We start from the raw sequence: 12,074 nt of genomic DNA on the forward strand, positions 1-12,074 counted from the left end.
AGGCTTGCAGGTGATTAGAATACCGACTGATTGAGCAACAGCGGACACACAAACCAAAGGTGACTCTGAAAAAGGGTGTGATCAAGAGGCTTGGAGTGAATGAATGCACATCAGGCGACCATTGCAAAGGAAACCATTTTCTGCCCCTTCAGTCACAAAGAGGGTGGTCGATCTTAGTTTAGCAATGAGCTGGAGAGCTGGGGAAGAAAGGGGGGCCTTCAAAGTCTCATTCACCGATCAGGAGTTGATCCCTAGAACTGGAGGGCAAACCAATGCAGCGACGTCATTCGTATCACAACAACCATTTTGAGGGAAAAACAATTCACACATGGGGCTCGATGTGTAAAAAACAAAGTACAAACTTTATTATTCTGTCTTTACAAAGGCACGAGCCTCTTTATCCCCAAAACATTTCTCTAAAAAAAAAAAAAAAAACTTCTTGGTGACCACGTGCACCAACAGGTCTTACATAAAAAGGTACAGTGGACAAACCAAAAGATTTGGGAGAGGGAGAGGATAGAGCTGCAAAATGTGAGGGGAGATGAGAGATATTGACAACAGATAAACAAAGGCAGCAAAAAAGATTGTAAAAGAACAAAAAAAAACATTTGAAGGGCAAACAGGTCAAGTTGTAGGAGAACTTTACATGGAGGGAAAGGGGGATACAAAGCTGTGCGGTTTAACTCCATAACCTCAAGAGCTTCAGCTGAGGAGATGCCCCTTTTTACAAAACAAAGAGGCAGCCTCCCGTATAGTACAGTAAGTGCTTTGTAATCTTGACACCATTTAATGATCCCAGACCCACCCCACTCTTATGACAACATGATATGTCCACATAACATTTTCTAAGACACACAAAAGGATGCAAAACAGATGGAAATAAAACTGCTCTTGGATTCAGCATAAGATTCTCAAATGCAGATACTCAGAGGAAGAAAGATAAGGGCTGTACAAAAAGCAGAGCGTACAAACCGTGTTTTCAATATCCAGGAATCCCCTTCCTGTAATGACGAGTCTTGGGAAAATATCCCATGATTTCAGCTGACATCAATTTTTTCTTAAAGGGCAATTCCGTGACATGATAGATGAAGTCTATATGTCCAGCAATTCAAAGCTCCATCTATACATTGGTGCAGAGAATTCTACTAAATGCAACTGCAGTGATGTGTCAAATGCCCTAAATGCAACTACTGTCTAAATATATCAGGTTTAACATTTGAAAAGTCACCTGATCAGGGGAAAGAAAATTTAAATTATATGGAATGTAATTTCAACATTTCATTGTGGATTTTTTCCCCCCACACATTTGATGATATTAGTGCACACAGTGGGGCAAAAACAGCTGCAAATCTACATGCAAATCCTACCAGAGGTTATTATTCAGATAGATTTTGAAAACGAAGGGGGGAAAACGATTTGGAACACTTGAATGTAATAAGTATACCAGCACCCTGTTCTTTTTTTTTTTTTTTTTTTTTTTCTTTGAGGAAAATAACAATACAAACATAAGTAAAACAGACAAAAATAACTGTAAATATATCTGCCAACACATCCTGGAGTTAAAAAGCCTGCTTGGAAAGGTGAAGTGAAAACCAGAAGGATTCCAGTGGCCACTAAAAGGCCCAGATCAAGTGTTCAGGTACATAACTCAGACCCCAGGGCTGTGTTAAGGCTGGCTTCACAGGCTATCAGTAAGGCAAGCTGTTGCCTCTCTCAGCTACTCCTTAATATCTATCTGTCTGTTAACCAACAGTTCCAGGCAAAAGAGCGCATTAAAATAAGATCTGAGCTGAGACATGTAAATAGTGTGGTACACTAGACAAAAAACACACAAACAGGACAAATGATCTCTGTAAGGAAATGCATAGAGCATATGTGGTTGACCCAGTCACCTCCATGGCACATTCAAACTATTTCACTGGGCATTTTGCTCATATTTTAAGCATATTCTGCTTGGACAGATGTCCCAACATTTTGGATGAGAAACTACAATGTTAAAGGCCAAATAAAACCGGCGGCCCTTAAGATTTAGGAAACAAGTGATTGTATGTCAGTCGTACACTTGTGCCTTAATTTCAAGGCAAAAGTGGCGTTGTTGCAGACTACCAGAGTCTGGGTAACACTTAACGCCATGCTGATTCAAAAGTCTAAAAGGGACAGAGACAGACAGACACAAACACACACAAACACACTCACTCACACACACTCATACCAGTGGAAATCACTAAGGAATGCCCACAAATTAGCTTATTTAACAAGCCAGGTGCTTTTATATTCAACAGGGGAGGGGTTCAAGAAACGCTAAAGCACAGATTTTCTTTCTTTTTTTTTTTGTCAGGTCCTGAATAAAAAGAAAAACATGCCAAATATATATGTGGGATTACTGGGAACCCAGCCCAGTAAAAATGGTAACAAACTAAGAGTTATGAACCAATAAGTGCACTCTCTCCTCCTGAACACTGGACAACCATGACACCAGCATTTAAATTCCCATCAGGGTGGTTTTCCAATACAATTGCTTTAACTTGCTGGCTGTGGGAGCCTTAGAGAAGCAAAACATGATAAAGGTACAAGAGCACAATGACACAATCTTTCATTCAGAAGCCTAAAGGGTGTGACTTTGAGACAGTTTTATAAGCTCACAGTGTCTCACCAACAGTTCAAATGGGTCACGATAAGAAGGGTGTTTAAAGGATGCTTATCTTAGCAGAAATGCCCTTGATGGTGGTGGTGATGACGCTACGCTGCTGGGCTCTTCATCGACTCTGCCTCCTGTTTTGCTGATAAGTCAAATGGCTTGAGAGCCATGTAAAGAGACGAACAATCCCAGTGGTTGATGGAGATGTTTTGCAGACATTCAAAATTTCTGTGTCCCATTTGACAGAGCATTTATAGATCAGTTTGTGAAGTAGTTGTTCTAATAACCTTTCTACAGATAAATGGACATGTGTTTGTGTTTATGACAAGTAGTAGAGGCCTAAATATATGCAGAGAAAAGACGCAGAAGAAACTGCGTGTATGAGTGTCTAAGTGTTAACCTATGTGGGCTGCCTATCACGGAACAACATGTAAGAGTGTGTGTTAAAAAAAAAAAAAAAAAAAAAAAAAAAGAGGGAAAAGAAAAATTTGAGTGCTTCAATCTGTCTGCCATCCTTATTAATGCCCACTAAACAAGAGTGCTGTGGGTTTGAAGCCTCTCCTCGCCCTGGTCTGCTTGGGCCTCTCTGTGTATGCATGGAAGTGTACGGCACATGTGAGACACTGGGGGTGAACTCAGGGCAGCGAACAATCATCGGGCCCGTCGCTGTTTGAGGCCGTGTCTGAGCCGAGCGCATCGGACAGGACTCGACCTGAAGTGACGATGACTGCCCTTCGCTGCTCTTCCTCCCCGGCGCAACCCTTTCCCTGGGTGCCCTCGATGTGCTGGATTGCCTGGAAAAGGAAGATGAGCGACGTGAGCCTGTTATTTTCAGATCCTCGAGCTTTACACCATGAAATGGTCCACAAGTCTGCTTTAAATTTTTTAAAGCTGGATGGATGGATGGATGGATGGATGGAGAGAATAGATAGATAATCCTCAGGGGTGGGGGTGTCACAGCACCCTAGCACATAATTACACAAGTAAATAAATAAATGAAAGAATAATATTTTGGTAATTGTATCTTACTTGAACAATGGTGTCCAGGTTCTGTCGAGATGTGGAGACTGTATTGATAACTGATGAAGGGCCCATGGTTACCACAGTGACATGATGGGGTTGAGGAGGTTGGACAGGCGCAGGGACGATAACCGTGGCATGATGTGTTGGTGCAGGAGGAGTAGCCGGAGCCAACACCTTGGGGAAGAAATTCTCATTATTCCTAATGTTCCTGTCAGCTCTCCCCTGTCCTAAGATGCGAGGTTAATGGACTTAGGCGTGGTGTCAGATTTATGTCCACAGTCGTGAGCATGATAAAACATGTGCACGGGTGAATTAGCTCACACTTTGCACAGGATCCCAAGCTGGACTCCTTATTAACCATTAATTAACCAGTCCAGATCGCTCATCCACCTACAACATTTCACCTGTACGTTTGCTGTGTATTTTGAGTTGCCTCTAAAAAACTGAATTATTTGACGAGTGTCTGATTTTTTTTTTTTTTTGTTTTGGTTGTTGAAATGGCACAAGTGATGGTTGTTCAGGTTTCTCACAAGTTTGCTGCTTACAGGCGGCGCTTTGGATTGTGACCAAAAGGGAGCATCTCACAGATACCAGGAACCTGCATAACTAATAGTAAGACAGCTGGATGTTACTCTTGCTCTAACATCTTGTAGCTTTAACGTGATTAAAATGGTAATGAAATGGACTTTCTACTACATGTTGATAAATGCACTTTTAGTAGACAATATGATGCTGCAAAAATCATTATTTCACAGATATCTGTTCAGTGATATTAAAGCAGATCATGTAAAAAATAAAGGAGCCACGAAGTGCACTTCTGTCTCCTGTAATTTGTTGCTCGTGGAGTACATTCACCAGATTACACTGATATTGATTTGAGGTCATATCACTCAGCTCTGCTTGGGGAGTTGCAGTGTCACATGACTAAACCATTGTGTATCAATCACTGTTCACCACCAGCGCCCCAACTATCACTAGCAGTAAGTGGACAGAGAGCACACACCAATTGATTTGGTTTCATGTTCAGTTCGGGTGAGGCTGCAGAAATATACTGTGGATACTGTGGCTGTCAGGGCAGAGATGGGCCCGGTAGAAGGATGTGTGAGCTGGTCACTTAACACATCATAAATCAGTCATAGTTGTTGACAGGTAGAATTCAATCCACAAAGGGGACCGTCATGTACAACTATGTGAGTGTGAAATCTGCAGCATGTTGTGTCATTGCGTGTTTTAAAAATACAGTATGCTTCAACATGGCTATAAAAATGTGCAGTTACTCACAGCCACCTGATGAACCTGAGTTCATCAGGTTCAGTTTTTAAAATGTACTGGGTAGAAAACTGGGGTATGTCTCCTAGTCTGCTTGTCGCTTGTTAAGTTTAAATAAAAACTTTCACGTTTTCCCCATTTGTCTTTGAAAGGAAATGTCTATTTTGAATTTACAGAAAAGGTAAAGTCATTAGCACAAGCTTGATTTTCCAAAGGTATCCCACTGTTTATCTGTGAGCCAGGCTCATATGCAAATGTTTCAAACCTGTGGGCTGTGAGCTGGAGTGAGGTCCCTCTCCAGCTGCTTGTGCTGCTGAAGACGAACAAGGCTCTGTGTTTGGGCCTGCTGCTCCTGGACCTGCTGGGCGATCGCCTTCAGTTTCTCTGGGTACAGCTGTGCATCTAAGGAACGCATCTGACGAACAGGGCAAGAGATTAAAGTCTCGAAACAAAACTGGTTACAAGCTACATCTGGACATACATTCAGACTTTTGGATTTGCATACCTGATCTTCCAGCATCATCCTGACTGACCGCTCTTTCTCCAGCTGTTGCCTCAGCTCAATCATTTCCCTCCTCAGGTCTTCAGTCTTCTCTTCCTCCAGGATGTCTGGTGAGCCAATTCCTTCATCCTTCTCCTCTGCACGCCTCCTCTTCGGGGAGGAGCCACTTAACTCCTACAAAGAGCATACAAAAACAAAAATAAAAATGGAAATCCATTTTAGCTCAAGGCTAAAGCTGGTGATACAGAAACACAGAAATGCCTTGTATCAGTTTAAGGTTTGGAATGGTGATGATTTACTTGTATGATTCGTTTGAGCTGACTGTTTTGCTGTAATAGCCGTGTCTTCTCTTGCTCCAAAGTAAAAATGTACTCTGCTGTCTGTTGCAGGATGGCAGCCTGGGGAAAAGAGAGGAGTAACATTAAAGGCATTTTATGAAGGTGACTAACAGCAACATCTAACTCATTGTCCAAAACAAATCTGTTTTGTGACCCACCTTGCTGAGCTTCTCTCCATCGCTGTGTGGGATGAGTGTTTTAAGTGACTGGAATCCAGCATTGATGCTCTGCATACGCCGACGCTCATTGCTGTTGGCAATCTCTCTGCGGATTCGCCTCTCTTGGTCCCGGGCTGTCTCTGGGGTCAGAGGAATGTTGGCCAGACTGGGGAAGAAGAAAGTCAGGAGAGGCAAAGGAGTCAGTCTAAGATAAAGAGAAGAGTTTCACAGACAGATTGTTAACTTTGCTCAATAGAAATCTGCATTATTTTCCTACTTATTAATAATTCCATAAAACCTGCTTTTCTTCTTTGAGCAAATCTTAAATTTTTTAAATTTCATCTCAAGCTGAGTATATAGAAATAAATATTAGTGCTTAAGTTAACAAAGAACTAAAGACTGACCTGTCTCTCATCATAATCCTCGCTCACTGAAAATGCAGCGTATGCAAGGCTTCTCTGATTGGACCTTTCAGCATTCCTGCCTTAGTACCCAAGGAGTAGTCCAAAGCCACTGACGTCATAGTGAGGTAACCAAGACAGGCCATTGTTTCGATTTAGGGCTCTATTCATTTCAGTTATATTGGGGTGTGGGCGAATTTTCAAGGTAAATATCTCATGAACCTGAACACATTAGCCACATGGCCAACAGATAGTTTATAATGGGCGAGAAAATATAATTTAAACCATTTAATGTTACACCATCACCTCACAGATGAAGAGGCCATGAAGCACAAAAATAATACCCCGGACTACGAGACCTTGAAGTGTTGTTGCCCTTTAACGCAACCAATAACTGTGCTTTAGTGTGTGCATCCTGCAGAGGTAATCACAGTGGGGCATTGCAGGAATTACAAAAAACTATTCTTTTGACCCCAGCACAAGCGGTCAAGCCCATTTTAAACTGCCTGCACCCTGCTGAAGAGGCCGCAAGCAAATGCACTATATGGCTCCAGAACTAAAGACACTGTATGACATGACCTTATAAAAGTGAGCAACCTGAGAGAGAGAAATGCTTCACAGATGTTAAAGTGTAATACTACTTTGAGCGCATCAATCCACGTCTGATGTTTCCTCTTGTTAAAACCAGCACATTCACATTTCAAAAGTTGCTTGCCAAACACCACCTGCACCCTAAAGAGGTCGGGTAACATTGTTGTAAACTCTATGACTGAGACATAATTTGAGCAGCCCAAAGTCTGTGAATATGTTCATCCTAAAACTGAGCTGATTTGCAGCAAAATGCATATGATGGCTTTTCCTCTAAGGAACATTCCTCTGACATCCTCTGTATCAAGCTCAGTATCTCTGGGACCCTCTCTAGCCAAGCTCTTATCTGTACTGACTCAGCTGCCACAGTGCAAACACAGGGAACAATTGTGCAGACACAGATGAGAAAAAGAAGAGCGAGTGTGTGGACACACACAGTCACACAAACATACACAAGTACCAACACTGCAGCAGCACATCCAGCAAACGCATCAGCTGCCAAAACATGACCAAACCAGCCTGGACTTCACCATAATCTCACAAACCCAAACCATACCAGAGGAACAGCCAGGGTCCCAATTAGAGCTGGTTATGGCGTAAACAAGAAGTAAAGTACTAGGAAACTAAATTTAAATGAATTTAACAGTTGATTAAAGGATTATGAGTCAGATCAGATAATTGTTTCAACATACTGGGTAAAATACCCGAAAAAAAAAAAATGAATGGGCTTAAAGTCTCAAATGCACAAAATTATACCCTCTTACCTTAACTGTAACTTTTAAGGTTGGTCTGACAAAATAAGACACTTGCAGATGTCAAGTAAAAAAAAAAAAAAAAATTGTGGATATTTTCTTATCTATTTTCAGACATTTTCTAAACAAATTGCAAATCAGTATATTCAGTTAATCATTAATGGAAATCGCTTCATTAGTAATCGTTTGAAGATAAGAAATTTAGATCTTTTTTGACAAAACAAAATGTATTTTTTAACATCACGCGCATGATAGATTATATATATATATATATATATATATATATATATATATATATATATATATATATATATATATACACACACATACACACACACACATAACAAAAAACACATCTTCTAACATAATCTGACCTACTTACATTACTTTTAAATTAAAAAAAATTTGGGACTACATTTCCCAGATTGCCCGCGTCCCTACCAGCAGCAGCAACAGCGGCAGATCCCTCCGCCTCCCTCTTCAAACAGGGCTGCGGGCAGCGGACGTAGCGACGGGCCTTCCGCGACACACACACCCCCTTATTACTAACACTTTTAATCCCTCTCCAACCCCCTTCCCTCCTAACGAACGCCAAAATGTCCGTATTTCCGGACATGCCGGGGAGGTAAATGTAATTTTCACGGCCCAAAATGAGCTCCCTCCGTCGGTCATGAGCAGTCAGACTTTCCGTGTCCTCCGCCATTACAACAATGCGGCAGGCAGCATGGCAGAGGTGCGGGATGAAAAGACGCAGTGGAGGCGGCTCGACAGCGCCAAGCAGACACGCTGAAACCCCACCAAAACTATCACCGCGTCGAGTGGGGGCTATTTGGAAAGCGGCTGTGCATTTTCCACTTGGGGAATAAACCACAGCAAGGCGTCACACTCGGGAAACCAACGCCAGAACCCCCTCGTCACTTTTAGCTCAAGCCCCAAGCATGGCCGCACAGCCCACAATAACTTCTGATCGCTCTGAGCGAAAGCGGCGACCCCCCCCCCCCTCTCCCCCTCCTCCTTCTTTTGATGTGTGCGGGCAAAAATAGACCCTTTCACACCACAAGACCCCCCGGTCAGCCAGTTTATCTTTCCGATGATAAATCGCAGCATCTGTAGGCGACACGGGGGGATAATTTGAGGATAAATAGAGCTGGGATGCGCTCCGGAGCAGAGTAGCAGCGTGGTGCGCACGGAACCACGTGGTTTGTGTTTGTTAGCCACAAAATACGCCGATTTCGCAGCCAAATGTGCGAAATAACACCGGAGGCGGGATGCTGCGGTCCAAACCGGAGCCCCCGCTCGGTCGGCCGCAAGACAATTTAACGTTTGATGATAATAAACGCCCCGCAGCTCCCCGTGAGTGGGTCGTGTACACAATAACAGATCACATCAAACATGTTGCCTCAGCGCCGTCGCTAAGTGCGTGTGATCCAAACACATGATTTGGAGGAAAAAAAAATACACACAGCATGAGTAAAGTGTATACACACCTACACAGACCCCCGATCACTTCTTTCTCCGTTTTCCTGAAATGTTGCAAGGAGGGCACCTTCTGAGCTGGTACCATGAAATACTCCATGCTCGCCTCTCGCCAGTTTTGGTCCCCCCCCCTTCTCTCCCTCTCAAAAAAGGCAAATAGTCCTCGTGGAATAAAAATAATGGTGATATTAGAGAACAAATAAAAACGTGATCCCACGCGGATTAAATCCTCGCAGAAGATCTGAATCCTTCGGCTGTGTAATGTAGTAGTTTCAGGCTGCTGAGAGTTGTAATGTTACTCGACTTCCAGCTGATGGGGTTCCCTCGTTGTGTGTGGTGCTCTACCTCTCTCTCTCCTTCTCTCTCCCTCCCCTTTGCTTTCTCTCTCTGCATGACCGTGTGTGTGTGTGTGTGTGTGTATGCAGCTGATCGGATGGCTTTCAAGGCGGGAAACAGCTGGTAGGAGTCACACACTGCTCTACCAAAAGCCTCCTTCCGCAGAGACGGGGGACTGCATGTAAACAAAGGACTATTTACACCGACCAGAAAGCGCACATGTGGAATTCGTCTGTATGAATGTGAATAAGAGCAGAGCGAAGCATTGACATGGACTTAATGATTAAAACTGCAAGATGATATCGAGTTAGTAAAAAAAAAAAAAAAATCCACGGCCTTTCCAGTCAGTGATCAATTAGTTTTCAATGAAACACCAGTGTCATGTTATCGCCCTTTAGAAATGGATGCTCTTATCAGGAGCGCCTATACTTATTGCCCATAAACATGTTTATTTATTAATGACACATTAATTATATAATCACGGCGTCTGGAGTCGCTTTTTAGAAAGTACATTTTTATTGCAGCAATCCAAATGTGTTTTGCAGCTCAACAAAGGAACTAAAGAGCGGGGCTACTATAGGGGTGGATACAACATCTGCGATAAGCGAACAAGGGGGATCAGCTGACAAGTTGGCAGGGCTGCACAGCAACAGCGCACCGGGGAGGGCTTTCAGGGACACACTGCTGGCCGACAATCAACGCGGCTCCACCGGACTGCTGCTCACCATTTTGGGTGCAGCGGTGGTACAAACAGGACAGGAGGAGAAAGCTGCGGTGGCGTCGTCTCACTGGGTAAAAGGAAGCGGAGACGCGCAAACGAAGCGAAGCCACAAAACAGAAAAAAAAAAAACTAAGAAACAAACAGTGGATGATGAATTATAGTGAGAGAGTATGTTCTTAAACCCGGAAGTGTGTGTGTATGTAGAGCTGGGGGGGGGGGATTGTTGAAGTTGTCCAACAATTAACGTCACAATAATAATATATCTTTCTTCAATAAATGTAAAATGTCGCGAATGAAGCATATTATGTAACTTTCGATGAATGAAACAATGGACTGTAAAAAACAAAAAAAACAAAATCAATAATAAAACAACAACTTCTTTATAATCGCCTATTTTGGCGTGGCCGTTAAAAACAACACGTTTACAGGATATTTACGGGTTTATTTCAGCCAATTAAAGAAGTCTAGTGTTGCCCAAACATTTACACAAGCATACATCCAGTTAATGAGATGAAGTCACACCCAGAAAATAGCATGCACACTGCAGCATCAGAGTATAGTTTATTATTTATTTAGTATAGTTTGCTAATACTGAGCTGAATTTTTTCTTAATGCTCTTGTATTTCAAACTACGGACAGGTTGTGTTTTATAGTGTTTTCGTGTGATTGTGAGCTGGGCCCTTTCCCTCCTTCTATCGTTTTCCATTAGATTCACAATCGACCTGCCAAGCTTTCAAAAATACTCCCCAAATAAACTGCTGACTATTGCCGTTGACACTTTGTTTGAAATTAGTGTCACAAACACTCACTAATTTCAATTGAATCTAATAGTTTTTTTGACTGCATTAAAACAACGAACTTAATCTGCACTGAATAAAATACCTTTATCAGATGGATCTTTATGCTAAAAATACTGAGTCATTAGATTTCTGCGGCTTTCCATAAAATGGAAATCTTCAATTGCTACTGATGAATAAAATCCCAAGAGACTCTCGAGTAATTAAATCTTCTCTCGTGCTACTTACCGCCTTCTAGTGGTAGCATGGTGAAATTGTGGGGGCGGTGAGGGGTGCTCAGTTTTCATCCCACATCACAGACTGGCACACGGTGGACAAAACTGGAAAATGTCGAACCAAAAATGAGAATAATTGTCATGGGACGCCAGTTTTATTTATTTGTTTGTTTGTTTTTCATAAAATGCTCACAGGTTTTTAGGTTGTGTAAAGTTGTCCTGTATTGATTTCAGAGACTTCACACAATGAGAAGTACCTCACCTGCTGCTGCTATTCCATAAAAAACAACAACAACAACAACTGAAAAGTCATTTGCCAAATACAAGAAAACCGTGTTTATCCATTGACAGACATGTATGGAACATTTTACATCTCACCATACATCAAGCCTGATGATGTTAGTCATGACATTTCCATGATAGGCCTATTGTCCACTGAAATGTGTGTTTGGCTGTAGACTTCACCTTTTCCTTATCTTCTCCTTATCCAGACTTTCACCTTATTGCTATGATTTTATTAGCTGTAGGAAAACATACAGCATTTAGATTACATTGTTATTTTAGAATACATAAAGTCACTCTATCCTACTTTTTTGTTCAATTGTTTACTTTTCAGATTGAAACACCACATATTGTGTGTATATATATATATATATATATATATATATATTTACACATATATATATGCCTTTATTTCAGCCAGTAATCGGCAGAGAGGCCGAGAAGTAACACGGACGGAGGGGGACGACCTGAAGCTCTGCTCCTTTGGCAAAAGAGCCAAAAAAGGGACACTGTGATTACACGGACCGTGTGTTAACCACTTGATCACCTGCGCTGCCACATGCAACATTGTTATGGAT

General features: G+C 42.1%; 1 protein-coding gene across 2 annotated transcripts; it reads right to left on the reverse strand.

The window, feature by feature from the left end:
- Positions 1-1,432: 1,432 nt before the first annotated feature.
- On the reverse strand, positions 1,433-9,539 carry tfap4 (transcription factor AP-4 (activating enhancer binding protein 4)). Of its 2 annotated transcripts, none has more exons than XM_029509470.1 (7): positions 9,157-9,539; positions 5,929-6,094; positions 5,732-5,830; positions 5,436-5,606; positions 5,196-5,345; positions 3,668-3,835; positions 1,433-3,432 (listed from the first exon to the last, which is right to left on the reverse strand). In XM_029509470.1, exons 1-7 carry the CDS (start codon positions 9,243-9,245, stop codon positions 3,274-3,276), a joined length of 1,002 nt encoding a protein of 333 aa, XP_029365330.1. In that variant the 5' UTR covers positions 9,246-9,539; the 3' UTR covers positions 1,433-3,273. The 2 variants fall into 2 exon arrangements, with proteins under 2 accessions (XP_029365330.1, XP_029365331.1); XM_029509471.1 differs by lacking the exon at positions 9,157-9,539 and adding an exon at positions 6,333-7,185.
- Positions 9,540-12,074: the final 2,535 nt, after the last annotated feature.

The sequence above is a fragment of the Echeneis naucrates genome, chromosome 8 (genome assembly GCF_900963305.1).
Source record: "Echeneis naucrates chromosome 8, fEcheNa1.1, whole genome shotgun sequence".
Lineage (NCBI taxonomy): Eukaryota > Metazoa > Chordata > Actinopteri > Carangiformes > Echeneidae > Echeneis > Echeneis naucrates.